This window comes from Phoxinus phoxinus (genome assembly GCF_949152265.1).
Source record: "Phoxinus phoxinus genome assembly, chromosome: 2".
Classification (NCBI taxonomy): domain Eukaryota; kingdom Metazoa; phylum Chordata; class Actinopteri; order Cypriniformes; family Leuciscidae; genus Phoxinus; species Phoxinus phoxinus.
In genome coordinates this window covers 46920503-46938099 of record NC_136877.1, presented here as the reverse complement: position 1 = coordinate 46938099, position 17597 = coordinate 46920503, and the positions used below count along the sequence as shown (strand labels likewise).

The following is a 17597-nucleotide window of genomic DNA, read 5'->3' as shown; positions in this document are numbered from 1 at the left end:
TTTTTTTTTTAAATAAATAAATAAAATTATGGTAACGTTAAACGTATTCAGGCTATTATTTATTTATTTGAGCTTCGTATAAATATTACCATAATACATTAAATATATCACTAATAATACCATGATTGTTTAAAAAACAAATTAATAACATATTTTCAAGGATCCTGGAGTACCAAATAAAGCACATGTTAATCATTCAGGGCCATGGTATATATTAAAATCCCATGCTCATGGTTTATTAAAAATGGGAAGACAGATATACAGCTGAAACGGAAAATGACATATTCACTGACTTTTATTTTGACAACTTCGTGTACACACACAGCTAGTGTTGGGTTTTCCGCGAACATGGAGGCGGTCGTGTCAGATGTAGTGGCACCAGAAGATCTAAAGGTAAACCAGTTTCTCTCCTTTAACGACTGTGAATCCGAAATGATATCGATAAAGGTTGTATGTGGCAAAATCATCGATATTCGGTTATAATCGGGAGTTTCGGTTGACGCAGCTCTATTATACCGCATCAAAACAACAACAATAAACATGACGTAGCCTATGTCATACTGTATCCTCTCCTCAATGTCAGCAAAGACTTTATACACAATCTTAAAGGGACTTCGCTGTAAGTTAATGACTTATGTAAGAGTAGACCTACCAGTATACAGCCTAAGTTATACCTTTAAGGGATTAAAACACCTATTTTATTAGTTTTGTGACTTTAATGTTATACCTATCGTTACACCAATTATTTAAATAACAGATGTTAGGTAATTCACGATGGAGATAAAAGTCTTTCTATAAAATCTGTGTTTGTCGGCCAGGGGGAGCACATGTTCCTGACATCATCCTCCCACTGATGCAACTCATTGCCACCCATCCATTGATGGGACTTTTTTTTTTGTCTTCCAGAGGTTTGAGAAGAAGTATAATGCAGAGCTGGTGAAAGGATCTGTTTCAAAGGAAACCACGTTTGAGTACGCCTGGTGTTTGATCAGAAGCAAGTACTCTAATGATATTGTAAAAGGCATTCAGCTTTTGGAAGGTCAGTGCTTCAGAAAGTCCTAGTTTTTGGTTAACGAACGTTAAGGGATGGTTCACCCTAAAATGTAAATTCGGTCTTCATATACTCACCCTCATGTCGTTCCAAACCTGTATGAGTTTCTTTCTTCTGTTGAACACATTAAAGATATTTTGAAGAATGTTGGTAATCAAACAGTTGATGGTAGCCATTGATTTCAAAAGTAGGAACAAATATTTACGATGGAAGTCGATGGCTACCGTCAACTGTCTGGTTACCAACATTCGTCAAAATATCAATTTGATAGTATCAATATCAAAATAATATTTATACAGGTTTGAAACGACATGAGAGTGAGTGAGTATATGATGATGATGACAGAAGTATAACTATCCCTTTAGTTAGCAGCAATGTTCTTGTTTTCAAATTCAGTAAAAAGTGATTCATTTTTCTTTTACCAGAACTGGTTCAAGCGAGTAAAAAAGACGACCAGAGAGATTTTCTCTTCTACCTTGCCGTTGCAAACTACAGACTCAAGGTGGGTTAGTATTCTCCCAGACATTTGTTTTTTATATCACATACATCTCTGTCGTCTAATTAAATCAGTGTTTCTCAACTATGTTCCTGGAAGCCGATGACTTTACTGCATAATTTCAATTTAGACACTTTCTTGTCACATCATTATATAAACAAGTGTAATGTATAAACGGTCCAATCAGAGTGCCAGATGAAGTAGCTGTACTAGACGTGAATCTCACGAAACCTGTTGAGTACGTCCTGCTCATATTTACCCCCAAAAACATGGGAAAAGCATATATATATATATATATATTAGGGCTGTCAAAAGATTAATCACGATTAATCACATCCAAAATAAAAGTCTGTGTTTGCATAATATATGTGTGTGTACTGTGTATAATTATTATGTATAAATACACACACATTCATGTATATATTTAAGAAATATTTGCATGTATATACTGTATATACATTTATATAATATATGTTATATATAAATATAACCAATTTTTCTTAAATATATACATGATTGTGTGTGTTTTTATATATATAAATAATTATACACAGTACACACATATATATTATGTAAACACAAACTTTTATTTTGGATGTGATTAATCATGATTAATCTTTTGACAGCCCTAATATATATATATATATTGAATAGGCCTACATTTTTTTAAAGAAGTCTTTTATTCTCATCAATGCTGCATTTATTTTATCAAAAATACAGTAAAAACTGCAAAATATTATTAGAATGTAAAAAAACATTTTCTATTTTCATATATTTTAAAATGTATTCCTGTGATCAAAGCTGAGTTTTCTTCTTCAGTGTCACATGATCTTTCAGAAATCATTGTAATAATAAGGGAGCTGTCCAGAAATGTTTATTTCAGGGTCTGCAGAAACAGGTTGTGGAAGTACGTGGATGAATGTAATCTTTCTCCCTTTGTTTTGCTCTCTTTACCACCCTGCATCTATCTTTTCTTCTTCTCTCAGGAGTACGAGAAAGCACTGAAGTACATTCGCACTCTGCTGAAGACTGAACCAGGCAACAAACAGGCCCTGGAACTGGAGAAACTCATCAACGATGCGCTAAAAAAAGGTGAGATACAACGACAGACAAGGAAAACATCAGACAATGGCCTCATTAAATAGGATTTTGTGACATGCACTACCATTCAAAAGTTTGGGGTCAGTAAACACATTTTTTTTTAAAGGTATTAATGCATTTAACTCTGCTAGGATGCCCCTAAAAATATTAGGCCTAAGCAGTGCAACTGATTTCAACATTAATTATTTTAAGAAATATTTAATGAGCAGAAAATCAGCATATTAGAGAAATTGCTGCTGAAAATTAAGCTTTAACGATATGCCAAATATCGGCCGATTAATCGGTTGACCACTGATAACCAGTGTCAGTGTCAGGGATGGAGACGTGTATATTGTCACACTTACAGGTGAAACTCGGAAAATTAGAATATCGTGCAAAAGTTAATTTATTTCAGTATTTCAACTTAAAAGGTGAAACTAATATATTATATCGACTCATTACATGCAAAGTGAGATATTTTAAGCCTTTATTTGTTATTATTTAGATGATTATGGCTTACAGCTTATGAAAACCTTTTCACAATATTCTAATTTTGAATTTGGGGTGTTTATTATTATTATTAGCTGTAAGCCATAATCATCAAAATTATAACAAATAAAGGCTTGAAATACCTCATTTTGCATGTAATGAGTCTATATAATAAACTTTTGCACGATATTCTAATTTCCCGAGTTTCGCCTCTACAACCAGTGTTGGAGAAAGTTACGTTTCAAAGTTATGCATTACAATATTGCGTTACTCCCTAAAAAAGTAACTACCGGTAATTGCGTTACCGGTACTTAGTTACTTCTTATTGAAAGTAATGGGTTACATTAGCGTTACTTTTTCTCATCTGGGCTGGGCTCGCTTGTTTTGTCTTTTTTTATTAAAATAAAGTTATATTTTTGCCAAACATAAAGGGCCTTTCACACCAAAAGTGTAATGAATAAGCCTTGGGCTGAAGAAAATGCAAATTCACTCCTGTACAGTAGAGGGCGCAACTCAAACCTTCCAGCTGTGCTGCCGTTCTGGATTGCAGATTGTTTTTGCTTTTTAGTACGGTTGAGTTTGATAATCGAAGGTCAGCAGCAAAGACATTAAAGTGAGATTAAATACATAAAGTATATTTGTGTAATTCAACATTGAATTATTGCAGGTTTGTGTAATATTCTGAGTTTACAATTACATTTCACTTATTTTATTCATTTTGAGGAATACTGGATGTGCTTTTGTGCAAGTGAGATGAGTAAATGCCTGCTCACTTTTAAACTACAGTAACCATCGTACACACACACACACACACACACACACACACACACACGGCCTCTGCACTTACTCACGATTTCCCTCAACATGTGGACAGAAAAGCTGTTAGTCAAATGTGAAAACAAAGTAACTTGAGTTACCTATTGGAAAAAGTAACTCAGATATTTCCTTGTAAAATCAAAAGTAATGCGTTACTTTACTAGCTACTTGAAAAAAGTAATCTGATTACATAACTCGAGTTACTTGTAATGCGTTACCCTCAACACTGCTTACAACAACCATGTATACATGAATATTCTGATATAAATAAATATATATAGACCTCCAGCAGAATCTGATGCACATGTAAACACACTCAATCTGTTGCATTAAAGATACAAGTGCTAACAGCAACGCCAAAGGCATAGTGAAGAAATCTCCGCAGAGAAGTGATGTCTCTCTCTTTTCCCGTTGTTTTCAGATGGCTTGGTTGGCATGGCGATCGTTGGCGGTATCGGATTAGGTGTGGCCGGATTGGCTGGTCTTATTGGTTTGGCCGTGTCCAAAGGTGCAAAGTCCTAATATGGAGTTCCCAAGAAGCGTACTTTGAGTCCTTTCCTCTTCACAAAAGAGACTTAATGATTTCATAAAATCATATAATCACATAAAACCATAAGGAAGCCTCCCTCTTTTTTTATTTTGTATTATTCTGCCAAGTCTTTCATAATAAAGTGAGCATATTTTACCTAGGGTTTTTTTTTTTTTTTTGCTCCCCAGCTCTTTTTGGCATACATAGAAATGTGGGGTTGGAATAAACTCAAAAACTATGTATTTCTTTCCTCTGAAACCTTTTTTTAATGCAATTCAACTACAGATGCTTGCCAAAGATTTGCCGTCATGGATGAGTGAGATGTACTGTAATAGCATGCAAGTTTGGATTTTTTTTAATATATAACTGTATTTACACTATAGGTAATCAATATTTTGATAAGCTTCAGTAATACCTAACGTGTTAAATAATTAAAATGTGTGCTTACTAAAGTGATCCGGTGTATTTGCATGCCTTGCACATTATTTGGCTGGTTTGATTTGGAAGTGTCATGCGTGACCAGGGTCAACCTTGTAATTCATTTTCTTACATGTCTTCATCGTCAGCAGAGTTTATCACCCGTCGGTTTACATGTGCTGTCAACTGTGACAGTGTGTGTGTGTGTGTCTCTCTCTGAATGACTTTTTACATTTCTGCTCCTAGATTTCTTACTAAAACACAGATCTGCACGATTAATCGCTAAAAGATCTCAATCGCGATTCAGACACCCACACGATCCTATTTCTAAATGACAGATTCACCTGTGTCTTTAAAACCATTGACAAGTACGATCACAGCGAACATTCAGATCTGCGTTCATGCCAGAGAGAGCAGTTGTCATGTATAGGTATGAAACGGCTTCACAAACTGCCTTTTTTAACCACAGAATCACTATTTCTGTCTCATTCAGTTTAGCTACTGGGATAAATGCTTATATTATAGATATAAAACCTTATTTTTTCTTTTTTAGTGTTCAGTGTTTGTCCTCCACACATTATAGGAGAGGCTAATGGTTTTATTTCAGTTTGATGTGCAATATGTCCTGTTATACTGCCCAGTAAGGTTTATAATGGTTTTAAGTTATGTTTGCCTCAGAAAGACAGGATTCCCACAATCATGAACATCCGGAAATCGCTGGACATTTAAAAATGGTGATTAACATGCATGGAAATTTCTATGGCTCTAAAATATTTAATTGCCTAATTTGCTCTTACCGGGTGCATTTTCTGTAAAAAAAAAAAAAAAAGTCTAAGATTTATTAGTCAAAAGATCTGGGAATGGTGGTAAGGAAAGAAAACTGATGCTTTAATTTCTGAAACTGCTGGTTAAACAGTCACTCAGAAAGCCGTTGTCCTCCGTGCATCATTAGCTCAGAGACTCAGATGTGGGAGTATCTCCAACAGGGATTTAAGTCAACAACTTTCAGACCTTGAAAGTAACAAATTCCCTGTGAAACATGTTTATTTAAGATATCGCTGATAATAGCATCCAATTTAATGATGGGTACAGTTCGTTCTTCCCACATTATTCATCTCAGGGACTCACGCACATGTTAAGACATCTCAGCTTTACAATGCTGGGGTTTATGGTTGTCATCAGTAACATCATTTTATAACACAGTAATGGGGTTACTAATTAACTGGTAAAGCAAATGATGGAAATAACTCTTCTGTTTGTCTATTTGTCTGTCTGTGACGTGTCATGTCTTAGCTTTATTGAAGTTTGTGCACTGTAAAAGACACAACTTGAAAAAAGTTGAAATGACTGATTTTGTTTTGTTGGTTCAGCAAAAATCCATATTGTAAAAAATCTCGTAAAACCAAAAAAAACTTTATTACTAATTCCCCATAACTTTTTCGTGTTGACTCAACTTTTGTAAATAACAGTTATAACTGAAAATAAGTTGTCTGTGTGACACACAAAACAATGTTTAGTTGAGTCAACTTGATATTATCTGTTTTCTGGAGAGATGCAACTAATGTGTCACAAATCTTTTGTAGTTGAGCCAATTCAAAAAAATGTGTCTATTGGAAACAGAAGTTCTTATTAAGAATAAGGTTCAGATGTAGATTTGTTATTGAAAATGTTTGGTCACCATTTTGGTGATGAGCGTTTCCTTGAGTTGGGCAGTTTGACATTTTATGTGAGATTGTGATGTTTGTAACAGTGTATAACAAAACACATAATTTGTTGCAAAGAAAGCCATGAACAAAAATGATCAGCTGATCTAGAGAACAGCATCATAAAGGGGAATAGTTCACTATTTTATTCTTATTCCTGATAAGTGATTATTTGTGAATAATATATTATATTTACCAACGAATCTTTAATTCAATAGATCAGACATTCTGAATTTAGATTTTTTTTTTTTTTTGAAACACACATATCGATCAGGAAAAAAATTATGTTGACAGACATCAAGAATCAGCATATGAATCTCAACAATGGTGACATGCTTCATGCCACAATGCATGCTGGGAGCCATGATTTTAATACTATTGTGGCTCCCAGCATGCATTGCAGCATGAAGCATATCACCATTGTTGAGATTCATATGCTGATTCTTGATGTCTGTGTGTGTGTCAAAATACATTTTTCCCTTATAATGTATTTTAAAAACAGAATTCAGAATGTCTGATCTGCTGCAAGAAAGGTTTACTGGTAAAATATTAATAAAAAATATTAAGATTTGGTCAGAAATAAGATTAGTGATTTATTCTAGTTAATGAGGCTGAAATCTTGATCATCTTGATTTCTTTTTTCTTAGCAACAAATTATGTGTTTTGTTAAACATTGATACAAATTCACACAAAAATCCAAGTCAAACTGCCCAACCAAAGGAAACGCTCATCACCAAAATGGTGATGACCAAACATTTTCAATAACAAATCTACATCTGAACCTTATTCTTAATAAGGACTTCTGTTTCCAATAGACTATTTTTTTTAATTGGCTCAACTAGAAAAAATTGTTACAGAATAGTTGCATCTCTCCAGAAAACAAATTATGTCCAATTGACTCAACTAAAAGTTTTGTGTATCACAGACAACTTATTTTCAGTTCGTATAACTGTTATTTACAAAAGTTGAGTCAACAAGAAAAAGCTATGGGGAATTAGTACTAAGATTTTTGTTGTTGTTCAAGCTTAATTTTTTTTTTACAGTGGGACAATCACATTAAAATCGGCACTGAAAGAAACAAACTAATGAACTGAAATGTCAAAATAACAAATTTTCAAAAAGTCAAGCTCCCAAACATAATTTAAAGATCATTAACGTTATGTTAGTGTTGTACAATTTTAGTTGAGAGTATCTGATATTATTTAGCAAATTATTTAGCATTTTTGTATTACAGCAAATCTCAATCCAAGTGCGATTGAAACACACATATTTCAATATGTCATTATCTAATCAGTCAAACAACACAAAGGGAAAGGTTTCCTAGTTATTTAGAAAGTATGAGTTTTCTCCCCTATTGATGTCACGCAACACAATAAAGCAATCATAAAAAAAGATTTACAACATCTTGGGTTCAGAGCTCAAACTTCATTTGCTCATATCCTTGTTAACACGCTACAAATGTGTATTTAAAAAGTGTATTTACATGACACTTTCTCTGTGTAAAATAGGCAAACATATATCCCCACAGCTGATTCACACACACACACACACACACACACACACACACACACACACACACACACACACACACACATCTTTTCCACTGACACGTTCCCACACAATTCAATCCTGCTTGTAGAAATCGGCCTTCATGCGGAGTAAACAAACACATTTTCACCAGCTAATCTTGTCTGTCTTTGGTTTTATACGGCACACAGGTGTCATTTAAAAGACACTTTCACGTGTCAATTGCGCAATTTCGTTTAACACAGTAAACTCGGTGGGGATCATTGATCTCTGATAGAGAGCACCATGTCAGAGTTGAATTAAAGCTAGTTTGCCGTGTACAGGTGTGTTAGAGAAGGGTCTGAACTCGATCTGAAGGAGGAGAGATCGCATGATTCAGCATCCCTGCAAAAACTCGGCTTTCTCTCTTTCTATGGTCCCCATAAACGTCCAGTTATCAAACGTGTCGTTTAGGTGATGTGAAAACTATTGTGTTTGTTAAAAGAGCCATTAAAGTTAAGTTATAGCCATACAGTCAAGCATAACCCTGACCTTTAAAACCTATAGAACAACAATCCCCTGCTTATCACACGCAAGCGCCTCAACACAGCGGCAGCACACAGTAACTCTGGTCCTCAGCATTTTCATGTTACATGTGAAAGAGTTAGACATCGATTATTCTCTATTTGATATTGACTACAGGTGAAACTTTAAAAATTAGAATATCGTGCAAAAGTTAATTTATTTCAGTAATTCAACTTAAAAGGTGAAACTATATAGACCCATTACATGCAAAGTGAGATATTTCAAGCCTTTATTTGTTATAATTTTGATGATTATGGCTTAGCTTATGAAAACGCCAAATTCAAAATTAGAATATTGTGAAAAGGTTTTCATAAGCTGTAAGCCATAATCATCAAAATTATAACAAATAAAGTTTTGAAATATCTCACTTTGCATGTAATGAGTCTATATAATTAGTTTCACCTTTTAAGTTGAATTACTGAAATAAATAAACTTTTGCACGATATTCAAATTTTTCGAGTTTCACCTGTAAGTATTATGTGTGTATGAACACATACTCGTCACCAGCCACTGTATTGTAGCGGGTTGGACCAAAAGGTTGCCTTCACAACACTTTTGTGGCATATATTCAACAAGGTGCTGGAAACTTTCCTCAGAGACTTTGGTCCATATTAACATGATATAAAAATGTTGATTTATTGGCCAATGTATCGTTATCAGCTTTCAAATATAAAGAATTATCAGTTATCGGTGTCGGCCAAAATGTTCATATTGGTGCATCCCTAATAAGTTGTTGGTGCGCGTCTCACTGGCTCATCTGTGACCAGGACAGCAAGTCTTTATGCTGTATCGAGAGCTATGGTATACAGGGTAATGCCGGCTTACATCCAACTGTCGACACAAGAGGAATCTATCTGAGAAAACCATAACTCACTGCAGAGTTAGATGTGCACCTCGACTCTCCTGTTTGGTCTGGAGCTCCACAGTCAATATTCATGGTCAGGCTGCAAACCTTTGGTCACTCATGCCAATGCCAAATGCCCGTTTCATTGGTGCCAACAGTGCAAATCTTGGGTTGTGGGCAATATGAAACATGTTCTCTGATGAGTCCACCTTCACTGTTTTTCCAACATTCGTGGGACTACGGTGTGGGGAAACCCCAAAGATGCGTAACATCCTAGTAATATCATTCCCTACTGTTCTTGATGTGTGCGTCATGCCAAAAAAGGTACAAAGCTGTAACTGGGGCAGTACACTAAGGTACAAAAGCGGAAAGGTACATCTTATTTACCCGTAAATGGTACTTACCTTAAAGGTACATATCAGTACTTTAAAAGTACATACTAGTGCCTAAAGTGTACATATTTGTACTTTAAGTGTACATATTAGTTCATTTTAGCTTTTGTACTGGCTTAGGGTACTGCCCAGCTTTGCACCTTTTTTCTTTTTGAGAGTGAAGGACTACCGAACCATTCAAACATTTTTCACAATTAGGTATCAGCGTGATAATGCCCCAATACACACACACACACTGATGAACATGAAAGTGAGGTTGAACATTTCCCATGTACTGCACTGTCACCAGATCTGAATATGTTTGAGCCACGTTGGGGTACTTTGGAAGAGCAAGTCTTCCTCCACCAGCATCTCATCGTGACCGGTCCACTGTTCTGGAAGAAGAAAGGATCAAAATCCCTCCGTTTAATTGTTTTTTTATTTTACAGTGAATACACAAAATACTGTAAATGGAAGTACAGTACCCTTACTGTAAAAAGTATTCACAGTAACTTACTGGCTAATCGTTGCCTGTAAGTTACTGTAAATTTTACCGTACATTTTTTACAGTGTAATAAATTATTATGGATGGATAGATAGATAGATAGATAGATAGATAGATAGATAGATAGATAGATAGATAGATAGATAGATAGATAGATAGATAGATAGATAGATAGATAGATAGATAGATAGATAGATAGATAGATAGATAGATGTAAAAAATGATCGTGATTTAACGGTAAAATACTACAGTGAAAAACTGTTAATTGGTTAACAGAAAGTTTTCTTATATACGATAAATAACTGTGATCGATTTAATGGTACATTTAATGTCATTTTACTGCAAAATTTACAGTTTTTGAAAGTGAAAAAGAACAACTCACTGTATAATTTACAGCGAAATACTGTAAATTGACATTCTCCCTGCGTGACACATCACATTTGATGTATTTTTGTTAAAATAACTATGTTTCTTCATAGTTTTCTTATTTTTTTCTAATCAGTTATGTACATTAGAGTTTTATGTTACATTTAATGTTGTTAAATTAATGTTTATTGAATTTTTAAAATTTTATGTGTGTTACCATGATGGTGTTTAATGTTTGTGTGAATGACACTGTGCAGCTTCTAATAATAACTTTTTTGTGGAAGAGCTGCTTGTGATGAGTTTTGATTGATCATGTGACTCTCATTAGATTGATCATGTGACTCATTATATTGATCATGTTATTCTCATCACTGCTGTGATTGGTGGTAGTCAGTGTATTACAATGGTGCAAAACAGATTAATACTTAAATAGGTCGATAATTAACGTTATATCAGATAATGAAATATGGTTTATTACTGTAAATTTAAAAATAAGTCTGTAAAACCTAAAATGTTGCTACAGTATTTTATACAGTAAATTACTGGCATCCACAGCTGCCGGTATTTTACCGTAAATTTAACGGATTTTTTTTACAGATAGATAGATAGATAGATAGATAGATAGATAGATAGATAGATAGATAGATAGATAGATAGATAGATAGATAGATAGATAGATAGATAGATAGATAGATAGATAGATAGATAATTCACAGATTGATCCTTTAATGATACAGAATTTACAATCCCATGTATTGCACTTACTTCCTTGTGAAGCCCGGATGAAGTTTATTCATTTTGTTTGGGTATTCATTTGGTTTAGTAATATTTCCTTAGTAATATTTTCTAATATTTTATTTGTATGCATGTATTGTGGTTTCCTATAATATTATGTATAAGATTATTTTGATTTAAAAAGGAAGAAAAATGTATGATTGTGTTGAGTTAAAAGTACTTGCCGTTGTTAAGAGCTGGGATTGGTTAAACGCTGACTGGGTGGGGAAAAGGAGTGACGTCGGGGAAGAAGAGGGGATGGCTGGAAGTTAGAACATGTCTGAGTGCTAGCTTGATAAAAATACCATTTTATGACGGTTGTCCATAAGAGAACTGATTTAAAGTGGGTAAAAATGTTGTTTGAACGTGAGGGGATAGCAATTTCCCCTTTGTCTATCGAATGACTGAGTAGCGCACGATTCTCAAGAAACAGCGCGAATCACACGTGAGAGACTAGCGAGGTCGCGTTGGTGGAAAACTACCGTGTCGCTCCTCTTACCGAATCCATAGAAGACATCCCAGATAGCGCCCTGAGATACCAGGAATTCTCAGTGGTTCCTCTGGCAACGTTGGACGAGTTCGCCGATCTGCCGTCAGTTCTTCGGACCTCAATCCCTTTTGCTGAAAGTGCGTCATGAAAGTCGGCTCGAACTAACACTCGGTAAGACAGCTGTTTGATTTGTTTGCTCATTGAGCGAAGCGGCAACCTGTTTTGTGCCTCAACGAACCCCAGCATCGTATCAGGCCTGCAACAGGGTATTTATTTTATTTGGTTTTGCAAATTTGAACATTGACACCCGGGTGTTTTTTTCATTACTGTTGTGGGATGTTTATGTGAACAGTAACCGTTGTGTTGAGACAACAAAAACTCGTTGGACTTGAGCAGTAATCAACACTAATATTTTCCTTGGTGATATTTGGGGAATTTTGTGTATTTACTGTCCATTTGATTATCTGTCAAATACCAGAGTGATATATTATTCTCTATATAGGGAATAAACAGTGTTGTATTTGTGAACTGTTGATTTGAGTTTAAAGGAGGAAATATCCTTTCATTGTAAAACTTTAAAGGGTTAACTTTTATTTTATTTTATTTACAATTGCTATTTGAATTTTATTTGAGTAAACTACTAAAAAGTTCTATTTGACTTAAGACTTTGTGGTTATTTTAGTCTTGTAATAAGCACACCAATATTTGAGATAAGGGTTTAGTGAAATAAAGTTAATAATATTCAGAGGCTACTTAGAGAGATCTAACAAAAAAACTAACCCAGGGCCCCTCCCGCTTAAATCGAAGGGAAAGGGCGCTACATAAATGGAGGCACCGCTGGGATCTCATAGTTTTCCTGATATTATTTAGCTTTGACAGTGAAACAAAATAACCCTTGATTTTTTTTTTATTGAAAAAGAAAAAAGAAAAACCACACAAAATGCAGCAGTTTAGAGAAGAGCTTAGGGGCTGGTGCAGGGGAGAAGCTTTGAATGAAGACCATGCATTAATGGTTATTGTACCTGAAGATCTGGATATATCGCAGATTGAAGAGACAATGCAGACAATCAAGTGTCTGGGCCGCGTCCGAGTAAGAGGTAGGATGTTCAGAGATAATCTCAAGTGTTTCCTTGTTCTCTGTGAGAGTAAAGAGAAAATTGATCCAAAATTAATACCCCCTGAAGTCTTGCCTGTTTCTGGAGCAGAACCTTGGACAATTGTCACCTCAAACGGAGATGATACTAGTTCTGAGGACTTTGCTAGAAAAGTGCACACCCTACTTCAGAGTGAAGGGAGAAAAGTTGAGGATATTAAGGCCATGTTTTCATCCTCTGCGTCCGAAAACTCTTCGCCTGATGCTACTATCCGCGCTGTTGGAGATCTGTTAGAAAAGACTGGAAAGACTTCAAGTGAAGGAGGTTATAGACGGTTGAGGATGTTCTCTGGAACAATACCTACCCCTGCAGGTGAGGAACCGTTTGAACACTGGATGGAACAAGCATGTTTGATGGTGGAAGAAAGCGAGTGTCCTGTCAAAGAGAAAAAAAAGAGGATCATTGAGAGTTTAAGAGGCCCTGCATTAGAAATCGTCAAAGCTGTGCGTGATTCTGACACTGATGTCACTCCAGAGGAGTACTTAGATGCCCTCGAGCGAGCGTTTGGATCTGCCGAGTCAGGTGATGACTTGTATTTCGCTTTCCGTTTGTTGCAGCAGCAAGTAGGAGAAAAATTGTCAGATTTCTTAAGGAGACTGGAACGTGCCCTAACCAAAGTGGTGCAGAGGGGTGGCATACCGGCGGACTTCCGAGATCGAGCACGTGTTGAGCAATTGCTGAGAGGTGCCGTTGGTGCTGACATGATGCTGCTTCATTTGAGACTTCGAGAAAGAAAGACAAAACCTCCTAATTTTCTTGAGCTGTTAAGCGAAATCCGGACTGAAGAAGAATACGAAGCTTCTCGTGCAAAGTTGACCACAAGGGTACAAAAAATCAGCACAAGTGTGGATACGGATGGTAAGCATAAAGAGATTCAAACTCTGAAAGCTGAGATCAAAGAGTTAAAGTCTCAATTTGCCACAATGGTAACTCAGTCACAGCCTGTAGACCACAAACCCACCTCCAGTCTTAAAACAAATGCCAGTGACATTCAACAGGAAGGAGAAATTGCTTTTCTTAAGAAACAAGTAAAGAGCCTACAACGGAAAGTCACAGGGAAAAACTGTTACCAAGAGGGGGTTTCAGCTCTCACTCTGAATGCCAGTACTCCAAAGAAACCATTTGTAAGTCCAAGAAAGCAGAACAATGACCCCGAAGAGTACTTTTGCTACAACTGTGGAGAGGAAGGACATATTGCCCCACGATGTCAAAATCCTGAGAATAAGGATAAAGTCATTCAAAAATTGATTCGGTCAAACAGAAAAATGAAATGGGGACAAAAAGAAATGCCCTCAGAAACAGAAAAAAGTAATACCTCCTGTTCAGCGAAAAAGAGTGCTGTTAGTTCAGTGGCTGGAAAGCAAATTCCAGAAGGACTGATTGGACCCCCCTCTACTGTACAGTTGCGTGTAAATGGACAGCCATGCTCTGCTTTATTGGACAGTGGGTCTCAAGTGACCATAATCTTTGAGAAGTGGTACAGAAAATATCTACCTGATGTTCCAATCCATCCTGTGTCTGGGTTGGCTGTATGGGGTTTGAGTGACTCCAGTTATCCGTATATAGGGTATGTAGTAGTGAACATTGAATTCCTAGAGAAAGCCACGGGTGGTTCAGAAAGTCTTTCAGTTCTGGCATTGATTTGTCCTGGTCCTACAAGCCCTGACCAGACTGCTGTGATCATTGGCACCAATGCCAGTCTGTTCACCCGTTTGGCCCAGTTATGTAAAGAGTCAACAGGGACAGATATTGCACATACCTTGGGAATTAAAATTGAGCCCACCTTAGAGAACGATATTCCATCTTGTTCGACAGCTAATATACCTTTTGACATGGATGATGCTATTGGATGTGTGAAGTGGCTAGGTCCAGAACCCCTGAGTCTCTCGCCCAGAGGTGAGTGGTGCGTAAAATGTGAGGTGGAAGTGACAGAGCCTCTTGAGAAAACCGTACTGATGATAGATGCATCTTCTGTGACTTCACTTCCGGCTGGAGTGTTAGTTCAAACCGTCATAGTGCCAAGTGAAGCAATGGAAAACAGTCAGTTACTGGTGCCCTTGCAAAATGAATCAATGAAAGCAGTGACCATTCCGGTAGGGACTGTCCTTGGCCATTTGTACTTAGCAGACCCTGTTAGCCCTTCTTCCGTGAGTGAAACTGTTGATGAGATTGATCCAAAACTGTTCAACTTTGGGGATTCACCCATTCCAGTAGAATGGAGGGAGAGACTGCAACAAAAGTTGAGCAAAAGAACCAAAGTATTCTCGCTTCACGAGTGGGATGTAGGACTCGCTAAGGGAGTAGAGCATAACATACGGCTTTCTGATTCAAGACCCTTTAGAGAGCGCTCTAGGCGTCTGGCACCCGCAGATATAGACGATGTGAGGAAACATCTCCAAGACCTCTTAAGTGTTGGTATTATTAAAGAGTCTCGCAGCCCATATGCATCCCCAATCGTGATTGCAAGGAAAAAAAATGGAGCAGTCCGTATGTGTATTGATTATCGAACCCTGAACGCAAGAACTGTTCCCGACCAATACACAACACCGAGAATTGACGATGCACTGGACTGTCTAGCAGGTAGTCAGTGGTTTTCTGTTCTCGATTTAAGAAGTGGCTATTATCAGATAGACATGGCAGAAGCCGACAAGGAAAAAACTGCTTTTATCTGCCCATTAGGATTTTTTCAATTTGAAAGAATGCCACAAGGGGTCACTGGAGCGCCGGCGACGTTCCAGAGACTAATGGAGAGAGTCGTCGGGGACATGAACCTACTCCAAGTCTTGGTGTACCTAGACGACTTAATAGTCTTTGGAAGGACTCTGGAGGAGCATGAGGAGAGGCTCATGAAAGTACTTAATCGTTTGGAGGAGGCTGGCTTAAAGGTGTCCATTGACAAATGTCATTTTTGCCAGAATCGAGTAAAGTATGTAGGACACATCATATCCAACGATGGGATAGCAACAGATCCTGACAAAATTGAGGCTGTGATCAGTTGGCCCCAACCATCGGACCTGAAATCCCTGCGATCCTTTTTAGGATTCTGTGGCTACTATCGTCGGTTCATTGCTAATTACTCTTCCATTGTAAGGCCATTGACTGAGCTCACTAAGGGCTATGCACCGACACAACAAGGAAAGAAGGCAGGCAAAGAAAAGAGCATGACCTACTTCAAGGAATCAGAGCCCTTTGGAGATCGATGGGATGAATCATGCACGTCCGCTTTTCAACAGATAATTCATTGCTTAACACATGCTCCGGTTTTAGCCTTTGCAGATCCCAGTAAGCCATACGTCCTCCATGTGGATGCTAGTTTGAAGGGCCTTGGGGCTGTGTTATATCAAGAGCACCTGGAAGGATTGCGGCCAGTGGCTTTCGCGAGCAGAAAATTGAGACCTGCAGAACAAAGGTACCCCATTCATCAGCTGGAATTTCTTTCATTGAAATGGGCAGTCGTGGATAAATTCCATGATTACTTGTATGGGGCTAAGTTTCATGTCAGAACCGACAACAACCCACTCACATATGTGTTGACGTCTGCTAAGCTGAATGCAACGGGCCACAGGTGGCTAGCAGCTCTTGCTACGTATGATTTTAGCATTCAGTATAGACCCGGAAAGAACAACACCGATGCTGATTTGTTGTCCAGGAGATTCGTGGATGAGGATGAAGATAATAAGTGGAGGGACATACCTGTGTCTGGTGTAAAGTCCATATGTCAGCGGGTGAGTTCTCAGGTGTCATTGGAAGCCAATCCCAGATATGTGGAACAGCTAGGAGCCCCTCCAGAGTCCATACCAGAAGCTTACGCCTATCCCACCAGGTTGGAGCTTAATTCTTTACAGTTGCTGTCTCAACCGGAGTTGATTAAAGCTCAGAACGAAGATCCGACTGTGAGACAGGCGATAACTGCACTGAAGGAACGGAAGTGGTCAACCAAAATAACAGATCCCGAAATGGTGGCATTAAGGCATGAGGCTGGAAAACTTCTAATGAAAGATGGATTGCTTCAGCGAGTAACAAAAAAGTCTGATAAAGAATTCTTTCAATTGGTTTTGCCCACCAAGTTTCGAGAAGTAGTTCTTAAAGCCATGCATGAGGATCTAGGTCATCTGGGGGTAGAAAGGATTACGGAACTTTTGAGAAATCGATTCTACTGGCCCAAGATGTCTCTTGATGTGCAAGAATATGTCAAGAACTGTGGAGCTTGCATTACTCGTAAGAGTCCATGTCAAAGAGCTGCCCCGTTGCATCAGATAACGAGTAGTGGACCGATGGACTTAGTGTGTATCGATTTTCTTTCAGTGGAGCCAGATTCAAAAGGTTTGGGCAACGTGTTAGTAATTACCGATCATTTCACACGTTATGCACAAGCGTTTCCCAGTAAGAATCAAAAAGCTCTTACTGTTGCTAAAATACTG

The 17597-nt window shown here is 37.3% G+C and overlaps 1 protein-coding gene across 1 annotated transcript; it reads left to right on the top strand.

Annotated features, from left to right (window-relative positions):
* The first annotated feature begins 291 nt into the window (after nucleotides 1-291).
* Nucleotides 292-4917, top strand: fis1 (fission, mitochondrial 1). Its single transcript, XM_079584823.1, has 5 exons — nucleotides 292-393; nucleotides 907-1039; nucleotides 1477-1553; nucleotides 2534-2639; nucleotides 4354-4917. Exons 1-5 carry the CDS (start codon nucleotides 349-351, stop codon nucleotides 4452-4454), a joined length of 462 nt encoding a protein of 153 aa, XP_079440949.1. The 5' UTR covers nucleotides 292-348; the 3' UTR covers nucleotides 4455-4917.
* The last annotated feature ends 12680 nt before the right edge of the window (nucleotides 4918-17597 follow it).

What these genes read in the sequence shown, in the direction of transcription:
- fis1 (XM_079584823.1), top strand. Translation starts at nt 349, where the DNA reads ATGGAGGCGGTCGTGTCAGATGTAGTGGCACCAGAAGATCTAAAG. An exon ending in TGGCACCAGAAGATCTAAAG is followed by an intron (nt 394 to 906) that starts GTAAACCAGTTT and finishes TTTGTCTTCCAG; the next exon opens with AGGTTTGAGAAGAAGTATAA. An exon ending in AGGCATTCAGCTTTTGGAAG is followed by an intron (nt 1,040 to 1,476) that starts GTCAGTGCTTCA and finishes TTCTTTTACCAG; the next exon opens with AACTGGTTCAAGCGAGTAAA.